General features: G+C 43.8%; 1 protein-coding gene across 3 annotated transcripts in view; it reads left to right on the top strand.

Annotated features, from left to right (window-relative positions):
- LOC144772891 (acetylserotonin O-methyltransferase-like) overlaps positions 1–15,351 on the top strand; it is a 667,360-nt gene that overhangs the window by 177,753 nt on the left and 474,256 nt on the right. For all 3 annotated transcript variants that reach the window (XM_078657558.1, XM_078657559.1, XM_078657557.1), the window contains exon 3: positions 5,173–5,302. In XM_078657558.1, coding sequence (XP_078513684.1) covers positions 5,173–5,302 — 130 coding nt within the window. The remainder of the gene's footprint in view (positions 1–5,172; positions 5,303–15,351) is intronic.

Here is a 15,351-nt window from a genome sequence, read left to right as displayed (position 1 = left end):
TCATAGCTCTCATTGTACTTCTCTTTTCTATAAGGTGCTTTGAGGGAGCTAGTAGATTTGAGGAGTTCAATAGGAATGCTGTTAGGACCCATCGCTTTCCAAAAATGTATGTTCTCTGTCGCCTTTTGGAGAACTTTGTCAGTAAAATCGTCCTCCAGCGACTCTTTCATTGGGGATAGGACCGGTAGATGCACATCAATCAAGAATTGTTGGGACTCTTCAGCGGTGGGAACAGCAGAGGGAGTGTAGATCTGTTCAAAATAATCTGTGAATGCCTCTGCTATCTCTTGCGGATCTGTTATAGTCAGGGTACCATCAACGGTTAAATGAGGGACCCATGGCTCAGCCAACTCCCTCCGTTCTAACCAGAAAAGCAGCTTTCCCGCTCTATCCCCAAGTTCATACAGACTATGTTGGGTTGCCAGTAACTTAGCCCTTGCCCGTTCAAGCGCCATAGTTCTATATTTCAACTGTTTGACCTGTAATTTATGATGAACATCCTCAGTAGGGGATTGCGTGTATTCGACCTCGAGAGTCCGGAGATCAGCTTCCAATTGTTCTATCTGTGCCTGTTGTTTCTTAATGTTCCCCACTTTAAGAGCTAGTGCCTGTCCTTTCACCACCGCTTTATATGCCTACCATATAGTCTGAGCTGACTCCACAGATCCCACATTTTCTATGAAGTCATTTTTTCGAATGTTCTTCTAAGCGGTCTTTAATATCTGCCACTTTTAGTAGCCATGAATTCATGGTTATGGTGGCTCTCTGGCACTGCTTGTTAAATGAGAGTTCCGCCCATACCGGGGAATGATCCAAGATACTGCGTGGAAGACGTTGTGGATCCTGGAAGCTCCCAACATTTGCTCAGTTGGTCAAAAGGTAGTCTCCGCGGGAAAGGCCATGATGTGAGTTAGAGTAATATGTGAATCATGTCAAATCAGGATGATAGTGGCGCCATATATCCGTGAGGCCCATGGTGACCAGAAACTCATATGCCCGCTGAGCCTCGGAGAGGAACGCGAAGGTTGTCTCTCTAACTGGTCGTTTAACGTCATATTGAAATCTCCCTCCGGGATCAGCATGCCAAGTGGTAGGTCAAGCATGATCTTGCCCAGGTCCACCAATATTTCCTTACCTAGAGCCAGGGGGGGCATAAATTGAGATGATGGTAACTCGCCTCCCTTTCCAGCTAGCCTCCAAGATTGCAAACCTACCATGTGGGTCCACCCGTGGCTGGTGTGGGGTTAACACAAGGGATTTCTTGATTAAAACACCTGTACCTCTGGACCTTGATGTGTATCCCACGTGGACCATGAGCTGGTACCCCCATCTGTCAGAGCCTTACAGTGATTGCCCACCAAATGCATTCCTTGTAAGAGGACTATAGCGGGAGCCTGGCGTTTGAGATATTGCAGGACAATTCCCTTTTTATTTTTTCGCCGAGCCCATTGACGTTCCAGGTTAGGATTGTCAATGACGTATACGCTACCTGTGTAACAATCTAATTTTCTGAGGGATAAGGCCAAGCGTTGACCCTTGATCAACAAGGTTCCCGCAAACAGCTTGAGCCCGCCCCTCTTCCAGTTCTTCAAATAGACGCCTTTCACCCTGATTTTTGCTAGGTCGTAAAGGGCTTGGGTGGAGATGCACGAGGTCTCTGGTGCATGGGAATGTTATTGAGTGACTAGTAGGAAAAACAAATAGAACACACCCATCCTTCCCATAACTGATCCCCACTCCCTGCCCCCCTGTCAGTGGATTTTAAACTACCCACACCCCAACGTGGCAGAGTGCCTGTTGCCCCCCTGCCCCAATTAAGTAGGTGCATGGGAAGCAGCCTCTGTCCCCGCCTATCATCACTTGTTTGATGTCTAGGGTTACAGACTTTGTAAACGTGGACCACCGCCCTAAGCCATCTGGGCCTCTTAGGCTTTTAATTGGTAGTGCACCCTTCTGCTCCAAGTAATAAAGCGTTGTCCCAGTCTGGGTCCCATAGGGCGATCTCCTAAGTGTCAGTAGTTATCCTCCAGCAAACTAGAAGCCCCCTTCTCCCCACTTATCTGTACTTCAAGTCCATTACAGGCAATTAGTTCATGCTGTCAGTTCAGCTGCCGTGGGCCATATCCACTCCTCTCCCAGGTGAATCATTGCTTGGGCCTTGGGAGTTGTCGGGTCTGGTTCCTCTCGGTCCAGTGTGTCTGTTCTTGCTAGGTTTTCCCACTTGTTGCCAGCCCTCCAGCCAGTCTCACAACTCCTCCGTGGAAGAAAAGAACCAGTTCTTCCCATCAGCTTCGATGCGCTATTTGGCCAGAGAAAGCATGGTGTACTTTATGTTCTTTTCTCTAAGCACCTCCAGAAAACTCCGCCGTTGGTTCTGACCTTTCATTGTGAAATCCGGAAAGAAGGATATCTGACTGTTCTCCAGCGATAGTGGTGAGGTGGTCCGTGCTGTCTAAATTATCGCATCCCGGTCTCAAAAATTGAAGACTCTTGATATTAATGGGCGGGGTGGAGCCCCTGGTCTGGAGCATCCCCCAGGAACCCGGTGGGCCCTCTCAATTGAAAAGAAATTAGAAAGGCATTTTGGACGTAATGGTTTCGCTGTCAGTTCTTCATCAAAGAGGCCAGCGTTCAACCCTTCCTCTTGCTCTGGCACCCCCAGGATGCTCATGTTGTTGCTACATGTTCTGCCTTCGTATTCATCTAGTTGCGCCTCCATTTTGTCCTGTTTTTCGGTCAATTGCTGTACCTGACCCTTGAGTTAGAAGGTGCCCATAGTAATTTGTTTGGTTGCTTCCTCCACTTCCTTAACTTTCATCCCCATCTTACGGAGGTCAGTCCGCAGGAGGGAAACCTCAGTGTTCATGGAGTCCAACTGAGACTCCAGGGAGGACCATACCCCTTTGATGGCAGCCATGATCTCCTGTAGTGTTGGATCCGGCTGCGCAGGGATCGGTTGTGTTTTCTCTCGGTCATTAACTTTGGAGATCTTAGACTCCTCGACATTTTTATTACAGGCATATTTGTCCAGCTTAGTCTGTAATGAAGATTTGGGTCCTTTTCTCCCAGCCATCCTGGAGTGTCGTACATTCCAGCAATTGATGGATTAGTCGTGCAGGACCAAACGTGGTACTCCCTGCTGCCTGCGTAAGGGCCACGGGCCATTAGCAGCCTGGTGGTTTGACCCAGATAGTTTTGCTGTCCCTTTTACGTTGGCTTGAGTCAAGGGAATTACACAACAGTCCCACTTGACTTGACACTCCGGGACCCAGGATTGGCTTGCTGCCTGCAGAGTCTGGATGTCCCTTGTCCCTTCCTTACCAGCCCCTTGGGGGGTCTCATTACTCCAGGTTAGAAGCACTGTGTCTGGGGGGCCACCCCTTTCACAATCTCATGCAGATCTCTTCCGTAGATTTCCAGTCGGGTGGGAAGAGCTGTCACCAGGCGCGCAACACCCATTGGACTCAAGGGGCTTCAGCCCCCCCGTCGTGTGTGGCAGCCTGGGGTAAGACAGTTTCCCAGGTGCACACGCAGCCGCACTCGAGCACTTCACAGGTCTTTAAAAGACCTTTTGCATGTTAATGAGGCTTTGGTGTTGTTTCACCCCTTCTAAGAGCCCCTGCAGCTCCACTTTGCCTATTGCTTAAAGTTTCAGCCCCCCCCCCAATTTTTTCTTACCCCCCGGAAATTAGGCTCTAGTTACGCCTCTTGCTGCCACCACTCACAATGTCTGGGGCCCGCAGTACCCCTCCAGAAGTTCTTTTTCTCGCTTGTTGAGAAATCCGTCCCCTCTCTCCCACTCTGGGGGCAGATCCTGGCCTGCTACAGTATTGTTCTATGAGGCCTCGCCTTTCGGCTCATGCTGCCAGTGCACAAGCCCAGCCTACACGTAGCATGCTTTCTTAGTAGTGTCCCAATGCTCCAGTCAGCCCACAGGTCTATCTTGGGCAGGACTCGACTTCACCAGTTCCCCTGCGAACCCGGCCGAGCCTGCAGCAATTCCGGGGCCACGCTGATGGTTGTCTTGTGGGTTCCAGCTCTCCCACTCACCGGGTGCAGTCTTCTAACTTCCCGCAGCTCCCCTACTGCTCTGCCTATGGGCCCAATCTAACCAGTCACACAGGGCCATTGCCCTGTTCTCGCAGGCAGGAGCCTGACCACGCAGGTCGAGGCCTGCCCCCGGTCCTGCAAGGCAGTTCTGCACGTTAGTCCGTACTTCAATGCTGGCCAGCCTCCGAGTGTCTCCGATGTTGTCTGCGGGCCGATGAAAGGCTTCAGGCCATCTGGGCAAGCCAATCCCCAGCGCCGCCTGTCTGTGGGATTATGCCAGTCTTGTTGCCGCCATTTTTCATCCCTTCTCCACCCGCTGGGTCAGAATCGCACACACCTCTTCCCAGCCCCCGCAAACGGGATTACCAGGTATGCTGGTGCCCCGGAGCTTAATGGCTGTGGTCCCACTATTAGCAGTATCAAAACTGTTAAGGTACTCAGGATATATGCCGGATTAGCAGGTGAGGGCTCCGGAGTCGCGCTAGTGAGCAGCCATTCCTTCCGGCTGCTGGCCATGCCTCCTGGCAGAAAACAGAGTTATGGAAATGCTTTAATGAATGTCAATGCACATTTATGTCTCTGAACACCATTCCATTTCATCACTCTATGCCACTTTAAATGTATCAACCAAATAAACATCAGTTTCGGGCACCCTAGAAGTATTTAGCCTTCTGGGACCGCCTCAGTAAGGAGAACGTTAAATTCTATTGGCACAGCAGCTCAGGAAGGAAGTCAGCAAGCACACAGCCCTCTTTTTATGCGATCTCACTTAGAAACCAAAAGGTGATGGATGTAAATGTGTGAATCAGTCCTAACATATTGAAATCCTTCTGTGTAGCATTCTATTCCACAATTTTTAGTTCATATTTGCTATTACAAAAGGTGCAGATGTTTTGTAAATTAGTGTTGACCATGCCATGCTAGGAATAATCTATCCAAAACTACCAGGCGATGTATCACTGTTTGTTTCATATTAGCACATACTAATCTTCATTTCTGTAATTACCAAAGCAGTGAAAAGCCTACTGTGATATTCTGTTTTGTATTGGTATTTGCCATTATGTATCAGTATGTGAGATGCCATTTTCTTTTGATGATTTGAATCCAATTTTTCCTCCACAGCACTTTACAAGAACACACACCTATCAGCTATCTACCTTACAAAGTCCAGTCCGAAGTCCTTGCATTCCATGATGATGTACTTTTCTCATACTGCCTACAAGTGTACTGAATATTTGGCAGATGCTGTGAGGTAAGCAAAGAATGGCTGGTCATATTTTTCCCATTGTCTTATACTCTTGTTAAATCAGATTCCTCTCAGTGTTGACAAATACTTGTGAATTCACAAGAATGTTCCTTGCTTTCTAATTTCATTCAACTTTCTATAAAAAATCAAGAATTTGCAATGCAATAGGTCTTGCATTTACGCGAGTTCAAGCTATTGGCATTGTAAATGACAAAGCCTTTTATTTATGTTTAAAAAAGCAAAACATAAATAAAAATCATTGTCATTTTCAATGCCAATAGCTCAAACTCGCGTTCACGTAAGACCTATTGCTTTGCAAATGCTTGTTTGAACCTAACTCGGCATTAGAGCAATTCACTTAGTTTCTGGAAACGTTACATATGCAGGGGAGTGTAACTGTAAGTGATAGCTGGACACTGAGAACAGTGTGGAGTCTGTGCAAGACTGTGTGAAGGCATGCTGTGCTGTGTGGGTTCTTAAGGGCAGCTCATTCCGGGCATGGCTTGCAGTACTGTATGAAGGCATGCTGTACTGTGTGGGTCTCTGGGGCAATAATGTCTTGCACGAGTGTGTAAATGGATGTGTGTTGGAATTGTTTCTGAGGTGCGGGCGAATCAAAGCCGGGTGTGCTAAACGCGTTATTTTGTAGGGCACGAGTGGCGAGTGTTTACTTTAGCGGTTGTTATTTCTTGGGCGGTACAATCGGAGTTTTGTGTGAAAGCATAAGGCAGGATGCTTTTTGAATCTTTTGGATAGACAAGAGAAAGCAGGTTGGAGGGGTGTAGTAGACTAATGAGTTGAGTAATGTTTTTGCATGGCCTTTTATGTGCTATTGGATTTCTGGGGCTGTTGTATGAGGTGTGAGTCTGTGGGGGAGATGAATGCAAGAAAGTGGCCCTGAGGGCTTTTGAGGACGTGCACTAGGGCCATGAGGCTTAAATGGCTGTTTTCTTGTGTCTGGAGATGGCGGTGGAGTGGGTGAGGTTTGGTCTGGAGCCTTGTACATGGTGTGCAAAGCCTAGGTCTCTTTGGTCCGCGTGCACGGGCATAGATGGGTGGGGGGGGGGGGCAGGGAGGTGTTTGGGTGTGAAGAAAAGGAGCATGTGTTCAAGTGGCAATCAGTGTGACAGCTGCCTGACATTCAATTGGGTCCGCTTGTTTACTTGAGTTAAGACAGCACCACGGGTTGGCGATTCACGTTCACTTGCTCCACTCATAGCCATTCCCATGTGCCCTCGGCGCTGCCGTGTTGTGGCATTAAGATGCACTTTAGGTCCCTCACATATCGGCACACCGCGTCTCCTTGTGCCGCAAAGGCCTGGCTCATATTGTGATGCGAGGGCGTCGCAGCGCGTTCCGAAGTGATGAGGAGAGACTCCCACGCTGTGAAATGAGCCACCGCGTGTCTGCTGCTCATCATCCGTGCTGGCAAAAGCATATCAAGCTGTAATTGTGAACAAAGGCAGTGATCGTGGGAGGTGCAGAGCCGTGGTCGGGGATCACTGCTGAGAACTCATGCTTCCTCTGTACCTGCCTAGCTTAACCATGTTCAATGGCATGAAGAGGGTGAAACTTGTGCTCACTTTCAACACTCTTCCAGTTATTCACGTGTTAAAATTAAAGCAGAACACATGCCCACTAGTAAAATCTGGCTTATCAAGCAGACTCCAGGTCCCATCTGACAGAGTACTCTTCGAAGTGCACCACTTCACACACATGCATTTCCATAAAGCCTCTAGTCCACTAAATAAACGGTATTGGAAACAGGTTCAGTCAAGTACCAATAGTAATCGACTACTTGTCTCTCTCTATCATTTGTGTGTGAAAATGCATATTTTCTTGAAAATTAGGTTTGCAGATTGGCAGAGAGATTAAATATGGCTTTCATTTTTTTGTTCCTAAATTCTAAAAGTGGTAGAGGGTTTATTTTATTTATTTTTTATTTATTTTGAAAGTTTTATATAGCGCGAACAAGATCTTTGCAGATATCAGAGCGCTTTACAGACGAGAGGAACAACGTGCGAGTAAATAGCAATTGGGGTGGGGAAGGTACATGTGGGAGCATAGTCAGCCAGGTACATCAATAATGATACAAGTACAAATAATTGATAGCGTAAACACTCAGGCAGGTCAACAACACGCGTCATACAAAAAATGCAAAAAAGATTAGTAAAACTGAATGGTACAACGTCTGTAAATATCCTCCCCAGTAATAATTCAAGTGTATTTAGCCATGAGGATAGCTTTTACTTCTTTCTTGAAAAGCATGGTAGAGGAGATGAGTCTGATTTCAGGGGGGAGTGAGTTCCAGATCCTGGGTGCCATTCCTGAGAAGGAACGTTTATATGTTTTTTCCTTGCGGAATCTTTGGGGCTTTAGTAGGAGGTTGTTTGTGCCTCTAGTGTTTCTAGAGCCTCCGGATGTCGTCAGCTTTTGGGCGAGGTATCCGGGTGAGCTCAGGTGAACAGCCTTGTGCGTGATGCAGGCGATTTTCAGATGAATTCTGGCTTCAAAAGGCAGCCAGTTCAGGGCTCTCAGGTCAGGGGAAATGTGTGAGTGTTTTCTTGAACCGGTGATGAGTCTCGCTGCAGCGTTTAGAGAAGCTCTTATGGGTGCCGTGGTAGTTAGGGGGAGACCGCAGAGGGCGATGCGGCCGTAATCTATTCGAGGGATGACTAGAGCTTATACCGCAGTTTGGAAATCTTTGGCTGGAAGGAAGTGTTTGAGTTTCCTTAAGGTATTGATCTGGTAGTTCGCCCCTTTAGTTGCTTTGTTGATGTGTTCCTGCATGTTGAGGTTGGTGTCAAGTGTTATGCCTAGAGATTTTGCTGAGTCCACAATGGTGGGATGAACATTGAGTGCGGTTAGGTGTTTGAGCCAGATTTGAGTGGTAGTGATATTCGCAGGAGGTGAGATCAAGAGGAACTCCGTTTTAAGAGCATTGAGCTTGAGATGATTAGCAGCCAACCATGATTGGGTGCTTCTGATCGTTGAATTCAAGAGCATAATGTCTTTGGGTGATTGTACTTTGAGATAAAGTGGAGTGTCATCAGCGTACATGTGGAATTGAACATTGGATGCTTGTAGCAAGGTGGTGAGAGGTTCCATAACTAGGTTAAACAAAATTGGGGATAGGGAGAATCCTTGTGGGACGCCTAGTGTTACCGGTATTGGAGAAGACATCAAGTTGTTACTCTTGAATTTCTGCGTTCTGTTGTGTAGAAAGGACGTGAACCACTTGAGCACAGTTCCAGATATACCCATTATTGTGTTTAATAGATCGAGTAAGTTCTCATGTTTGACGGTGTCGAATGCAGAGGAGAGATCAAGAAGGATAAGGAGGCAGGTATCGTTTTGATCTAGGATTTGGAGGGCGTCGTCAATTATGTGTATCATAGCAGTTTCTGTACTGTGGTCCGCTCTGAAGCCTGATTGATGAGGGTTGAGTAGATCAAACTGATTAATGTGTCTAGTCAATTGAGTTTGTGCGCATTTTTCGAGCAATTTGGCAAGAGTCGGAATGTTGGTAATGGGACGGTAATTATTTAGATCAGAGGGGTCGGCTGTAGGTTTCTTTAGTAGAGGTGTGACTTGTCCAACTTTGAGGGAGTCGGGGGTGGTCCCTTGTTGAAGTGAGCTGTTGATAATTTTAGTCCAAAGTGGGAGGAGCGACGGGGTAAGGTCTTTGACAGCGTTGGCAGGAAGGGGGTCCGTGAGGTGATTGGCTGGTTTCACAGTACTGAGCAGTCTACCAATTTCTTCTTCCGAGTAGGTGGCAAAGGATGACCATGTAGCATTGTTTTTTGGTTCAGTGGGTGCTATGCAGAGGGGTTTGGGGTAGAGACTTACGTCAATGAGGAGATCGTTCTTTATGTTGTCTGTTTTTTGGATAAAGAAAGAAGTGAAGTCTTCACAGGAGGGTGCTTTGCCCAGAGTACTGAGTGGTTGGGGTTGTTCCTTGGATTGTGTTCTGATTAGCTCAAACAGCTTTCTCGGACGATTTTTGGCATGGGTTATAGTTGTTTAAACTTTTGTGGTTGTCTAAAAGAATCTTTATTATCCTGGAAACAGAAGCAAACATTTGTAACACCGCTATCGTAATTTGTGACAGAAGAGCACAGAGAGCAGCAACCCAGTGCCTAGAACCGCTAAACTCGCAGTGCAAATAAAATCTACTGTCCTTGGAGTTTACCTTTATTTTTATTGGCTCCAGCGTTTTGACTTTTGTCTGCTTTGTATTTTTCGTTTCCTCCCTCAAGTCAGCACATTGGTATTAACGCACCATAACAAAGGGAGACACACATCGAACCTTACAGGCAGTAAAAAGGAGGATGATCGCTTCAGACTGCGATCGAGACTCATCGAGTGCAACCGAGGGAAAACAAGCCTAAAAACAAGCATTTCCATTGCAATAGTACTCCCATTTACACGAAACTGTTTGTATTGCATCACAGACAACTTGAGGGAGCACAGACAATGGGAGTGTGGGCGGGGCAAGAAGGGGGCTAGAAGACACATTCAAAGTAGTGCTCACAGTCTAAGTACTGTGTAACATTCAGTAACCATGGGAGGGTACAAATGACGACATGGCCAACATAAGGAGGGACTAACAAGCCTCATATTCAATCAGACATCAGCATTTACGAAAGACAGTGACACAAGCCAATTAAAAACATGGGTGGAGAGTGGGCGAAGATTTCACGGAGCTTCCACTCCATACTCGATTACTGCATGCCTCGCAAAGCAAGCAGGGCATGAGCGATGCCGCTATAGGCCTGACCTAAAAAAGACTAGAATTAGTTTAATTCACATCATTATGCTGTTGTGGAAATGCTGAATTATGTATATGGCCACATCTGGGACTTTTTTGAATCACTCTACTGCTCACAAACCTCACATTTCAGCTATATGTTGGCACCAAGACAAGGGCATTGCCCTTCCCATTTATGCTACTGCACAGCATCAAGGAATAAGAGTTTAACTATCTCTAAAAAGCAACAGACCTAAAAGTCTCACCTTCTCTGACCCTGAACCTTTTACCATAGCTTGACAAATTGTGTTCACCTAAATTAAAAGCTAAAACTAAGCTCAAGAGATCAACAATTGGTATAATGGCAGACCTAAAAAGAGGAAAGTGGAACTTAGCAATAAAAATGTGATGGTGCAAGATTTCATATGTAACGAAACTTGCTAATCTGCTAATGCAATAGTTAAAATAAAATAATGGGGTTAGAGTAGAAATAAGTGGTATACAGTGCATTCCTTTACTTTCGTATTCTAACATGTTTTTCTTTGACTTTATTATTGGCTCTTATTTGGGCCTGAAGGGTGTCTGCATTCTCCATATTGAATTGCTGCGCGTGCGCACTTGAACTTCGAGATCCTTGAATTAATTGGCATTGAACGCCTGCCAAGTCCCATCTTACCAGCGATGCGCCTGAGAACCTCACCTCTTGACCTGGAGAGAGGAAGAAGAGCGAATGAAATTTTATACGTTGTATATGAAATGAAATAATGCTGGGTGGAATAAAAGCTTGGGAAAGTAAATTATGGGCGGGATAGATTAATTAAAATAAAGGAAAACAACGTCATCCTGGTATGGAGAGATGACCTCTCCCCGTCCTACTGGCCAATCAAATGAAGGGAATACACAAATTTGCAACATTTGGTGGGGGTTGTACATATCTGGGAAAATGGTATAACTAAGTTAGGCTTAGTCAGTTAGATTGTCCGACTTGCCACAGACCTGTCACTGACCCAACGTATGCTGAAGGAGATTGTGAATGTCTCAGAGCTCAGAGGGCTGGTAGAGCACTCTGAAAAAAGATTCAGGAAATTGCTGAAGGAGAAGACTCTGTTTATTAGAATTGGAATGAGAGTAGCTGCAAAGAGGGATGTAACGCTGGTATTGCATTTAGAAGAGGTTACCTGTCCTGTCCTGCACCTGTCCTGACCGATCAGCTTGTGTCTAGTCGGGAGAGCTTTCTTTCCAGCCCTTGGCCTGGGGTTGGTCCTCACACCATTCCAGAAAAATATAACTCTGTGTGGTATGTCATTGTAGCGTTTCCTTTTCTCACCCTTCCCAGGTACAAATGTCTAGAAAGCATATATTATATCATTATTATATTACTAAGTCTCTAAAGATTCTTATTTCGATCATTATTTTTCTCCTTGAGAAGTTGGTGACAGATGTATGTTGGATTTTGACTCACAAAATATTGCATAGATAACGAGGTTAAAATTTTCCAGAGTCTGTGGTTATTTCATGATAAAATTAAATTGTTACCCTATACCTATTATTCTAACTACTAGATACATGGACCTGAGTGATTAGAAATAAGGTGACAAGGAATTGGTAAGTTATGTTTTACAGGTATAAAATATAAAATCCTGATCGGCAGGAAATAGATTACCAGTTTAAAGTGTGTATGTTTATGGGCCAAGGTGAGGATGGTGTTAGAAATTATCCTAACCTGGTAATCTCGCGCCATCAGTATTCCTTTGGTAGCAGAGCTATGGTTTAGGTTTTAGTTAAGATAGGTAGTTAGTTGTGTATTGCTTTTATATTGATTTATGTTTTTAACCAAACCCTTTTGTATTGTTTCATGTTGTCCTGAATTCCCAGGGGATTTTGAATAGCAGGTGGTAAATGGAAGCCACACTGCAGTGAGGTTACTGGCCTTGATGAAGTAAGTCCAGATAGTTAGGTAAAAGTTGATGCACTAGTTAGGTATGATTTTTTCTCATATAAAAGTGAGAGTGATTGATAGCAAAGGAGTTTGCTGGTGAAAATGTGGTCTTATATCACCTAGAAATGGTAAGTCTAAAGAAGAAACAGGACTTTTTTTTGCTTGCGTGAAGAGTAAGCGGAAGAGGTTTTACTCGTAGTGTATGAAGGGTAAACGAAAAGGTTTCACTCGCTGTGAAAAAATTTGACTATTCTTTGAATTTAGTCAGTCAGGCACAGTAACAAATGTTTTTTGTTGTTAATTAATGAAACGTGTAATTGAAATTGAAAGAAATTGAATTGTCGTATTACCTTGCAAATGAGGGATCAGTTGCGGGAGCTGCACTGACATCACTAAGAGCCGCGCTGGTATTGGTTGAAACAGCGAGTGTGTAGTGGAGGTAATTTTGTAAAGGAGGGGTGAGTACAGAGAGTGAAACTCACGTCACAAGAGAGCCGTGAAAGCATTGGTTAAAGTGTTTCTGTAAAATAAATGTTGATTGGTCATTAAAAATAAGAGACGTGCTGGTATTGGAGAAACATTTCAGAAGAAGTAAAAAATAGATTAACCTGCACAAATAGAATTTTCACTGCAAACAGATAGTGGTGATTATATGTGGAATTTCCATCCAACAATAACAGAGTCTCGTCCAGACAGAAGATATAAAGATTTTGCTCACAAACAGTACATTAGAGGAAGGCCAAACATCATGTATGGAGAAAAGAGAAAAGTGTAATTCATGCAGAAAATTAAGAATTATTTTAAAAAGGATAAGCCCATTAAAACAAGAGGAGGTATTAATATTTTACCTCCAAAAATGCCTGCATCATACATGATGCTAGAAAGTGGCTACCACACTTGTGTAAGGTTAGAAAATTGGATAGAATACACAAAAGATGATGGAATATTAGCATTTCCAGAATACGGAACATTTAATGGAAGAATTTTTCACAATTTATGAACTCGCATGAATGAATTAGAACCGAGACCTAGATTAATGCAGTATGAAGCTTTAGAAGGGTGGGAGACCGAGGCTTTCGAGCGAGACAGATCCCGATGTGATAGAAACTTAAATACATTTTACCCTAGATTTCCCAGAGTGACTCGAGATAAGCAGATGAAACAATGGAGACAGTTATGATAGTGGAAGGATTATATCCTGTATTTACCACAGAAGATACGACAGGATGTAAATGTACAGAGAAAACAAAACATTTAGGGACTGGTAATGGGGATTTAGAAGACCTATTAATGAAAAATCCTCCACCTTATTAAGAAGAGACAAATACTGTTACCCATAGTCCCCTGTTTTTAAAAACATCCTTGGTTCCCCAGATTGTACATGAGACTACTATAGAAAAGGTGTTGCAGGAAAAAGTAAGAGAAGCAATAAATAAACATAGAAGTGAAGTAATTCAGAAAAATAACCCAATTAAATACTAGTCCTGAAGCCCTAACGATCCCAGTGACTATAGGTCCAGTTGATCCTTTGTATGGAGATAAGCAAACCAGTCCTAAAACTCCAGTTCTGACTTCTCCAATCATGCAACCCAGAAAAGAAAATATAATAACAGATGATCAAGCAAGTGAGTGTGAGTCAGTAATTTCCCTAATGGATCCGCCCATAACAGAGCCAATAAATTATTTGTTCAAAAAAGTTTCCACTGTAGGCTCAAGAGAAGTACAGATTGAAACATCTACAGGAACAAAGAGAGCCACTGTAGTAATCTCAGAAGAAATTGAAAGGTGGACACGAGAAATAGAGAAGCCAAAATCACATTCAAAGGAGTTAGACATCTTTAAATTAAGAGTAGAATTGGAAGAAATTATAGCTGGAAATGTAGGGCTAGAGAGATTGAATTCTTTCAGCGAAGAAGAGTTATTCATATGCAGAAGCATGACTCGAAATAAAAAAATATTTCATGAGAAATGTATGAATTTGGCCTCAGAAATGGGAATTGACATAGGTAAATCCAAAGTGTTGCAGAAGCCATATAGAGCAGAATCTTCCGACAAAGATTTGGAGAACATGAATGTGTCAGAGAGAAAATTGCAGATAAAAAAATTATTGTTACAAAATGGCTTAGAAATATGGAAAGCAAGATGGACAAATAAAAAGGAAGAAGCACCGGCGAATCGTATGATATCTGAATATGTAATTAAAGAAACAGAAAAGGTTGAAAGGTTGTGTCCAATAAGAGAACTTCCAGGGGAAGGTTATTTGCATGTCCCATGGTCCAACGGGATATTTTTTTATTTACAAATGATTTCCCAAAGCTTACAGAAAAACCTGTAGAATGGTACAGGCAAGTTGAAAGGTTTGTGAAGGTTTTGAAAGTGCTGATAAAAGATCTAAATGGTTTGTTTGACATAGTTGTACCTGCTGACTTCTAGACAGAATGTAAAATGTCAGTAGATTGGCCTAACGATGAGTACCCAAGAGATGTAAAAACAGGAGCCCCGTCAGATGAGGAAATGAAAAAATATCATCACGTAATAACTTATTTGAAAGGAAAGGTGCCCCTAAAATAAACAGATTGGATAAAAATAGACAGAACAACCCAAGAAAAGGATGAATCTGTACATGCATATTATGAGCGCCTAATACAGGTATTTAAACAGTACAGTGGGTTAGAAAACATCGATAATAAAGACATGAAACACTTTGTATAATATTTTGTGAGTGGATTGAGGACAGATATATCCCAAATGATTAAAGAACATAAGTTATGTGGCAGGCAAAGCCTATTGACAAAATCCTCAAGTATGCAAAATACTGTGGGGATGAAGTTGATAACAGACAAAAGAAATTAAAAGAAAAAGTAATGTGGGGTCAAATTAAATTAACAGAACAGGAACTTCAGTTAAGTCAACAGGAAAATAATCAAGGAAGAGGGGAAGGTCAAGGTGAAAACAGTGGGGGTCAACTCGGAGGGAGATTGAGCAAAGAAGAGGCAAAGAAAAAGTTTCCCTGTCATGGATGCGGAAAATTGGGGCATTGGAAAAACAAGTGTAAACTTATACAGAATAATAATGTCCAAACTCAAAATTTAAATCCACAGACACAGAATGAGGTGTCAATGAGGCAGCCACAACAGGTAATACAGAAACAATTGCCACCTGCCCCTATGCCAGATTTGTGAGTCAAGCCAAGTACAGTGTGGACTCCGGATTCCTGGAGGGAAGTGGTAAGAAAAACTCAGGAACTCCACAGTTTCTTTTACAGGACACATTTTTTGATGAGGAGACTTTATGATGATGCCTGAGAGGGGGGAAGAGGAATGCGTACTTGGTGCAACCTTACTGGTAGATCAGTCGGGCCCCTGA

Source organism: Lissotriton helveticus, chromosome 8, assembly GCF_964261635.1.
Source record: "Lissotriton helveticus chromosome 8, aLisHel1.1, whole genome shotgun sequence".
Taxonomy (NCBI): domain Eukaryota; kingdom Metazoa; phylum Chordata; class Amphibia; order Caudata; family Salamandridae; genus Lissotriton; species Lissotriton helveticus.
Note: the sequence above shows the minus strand (reverse complement) of the source record. Positions and strands in the feature narration are given on the sequence as shown.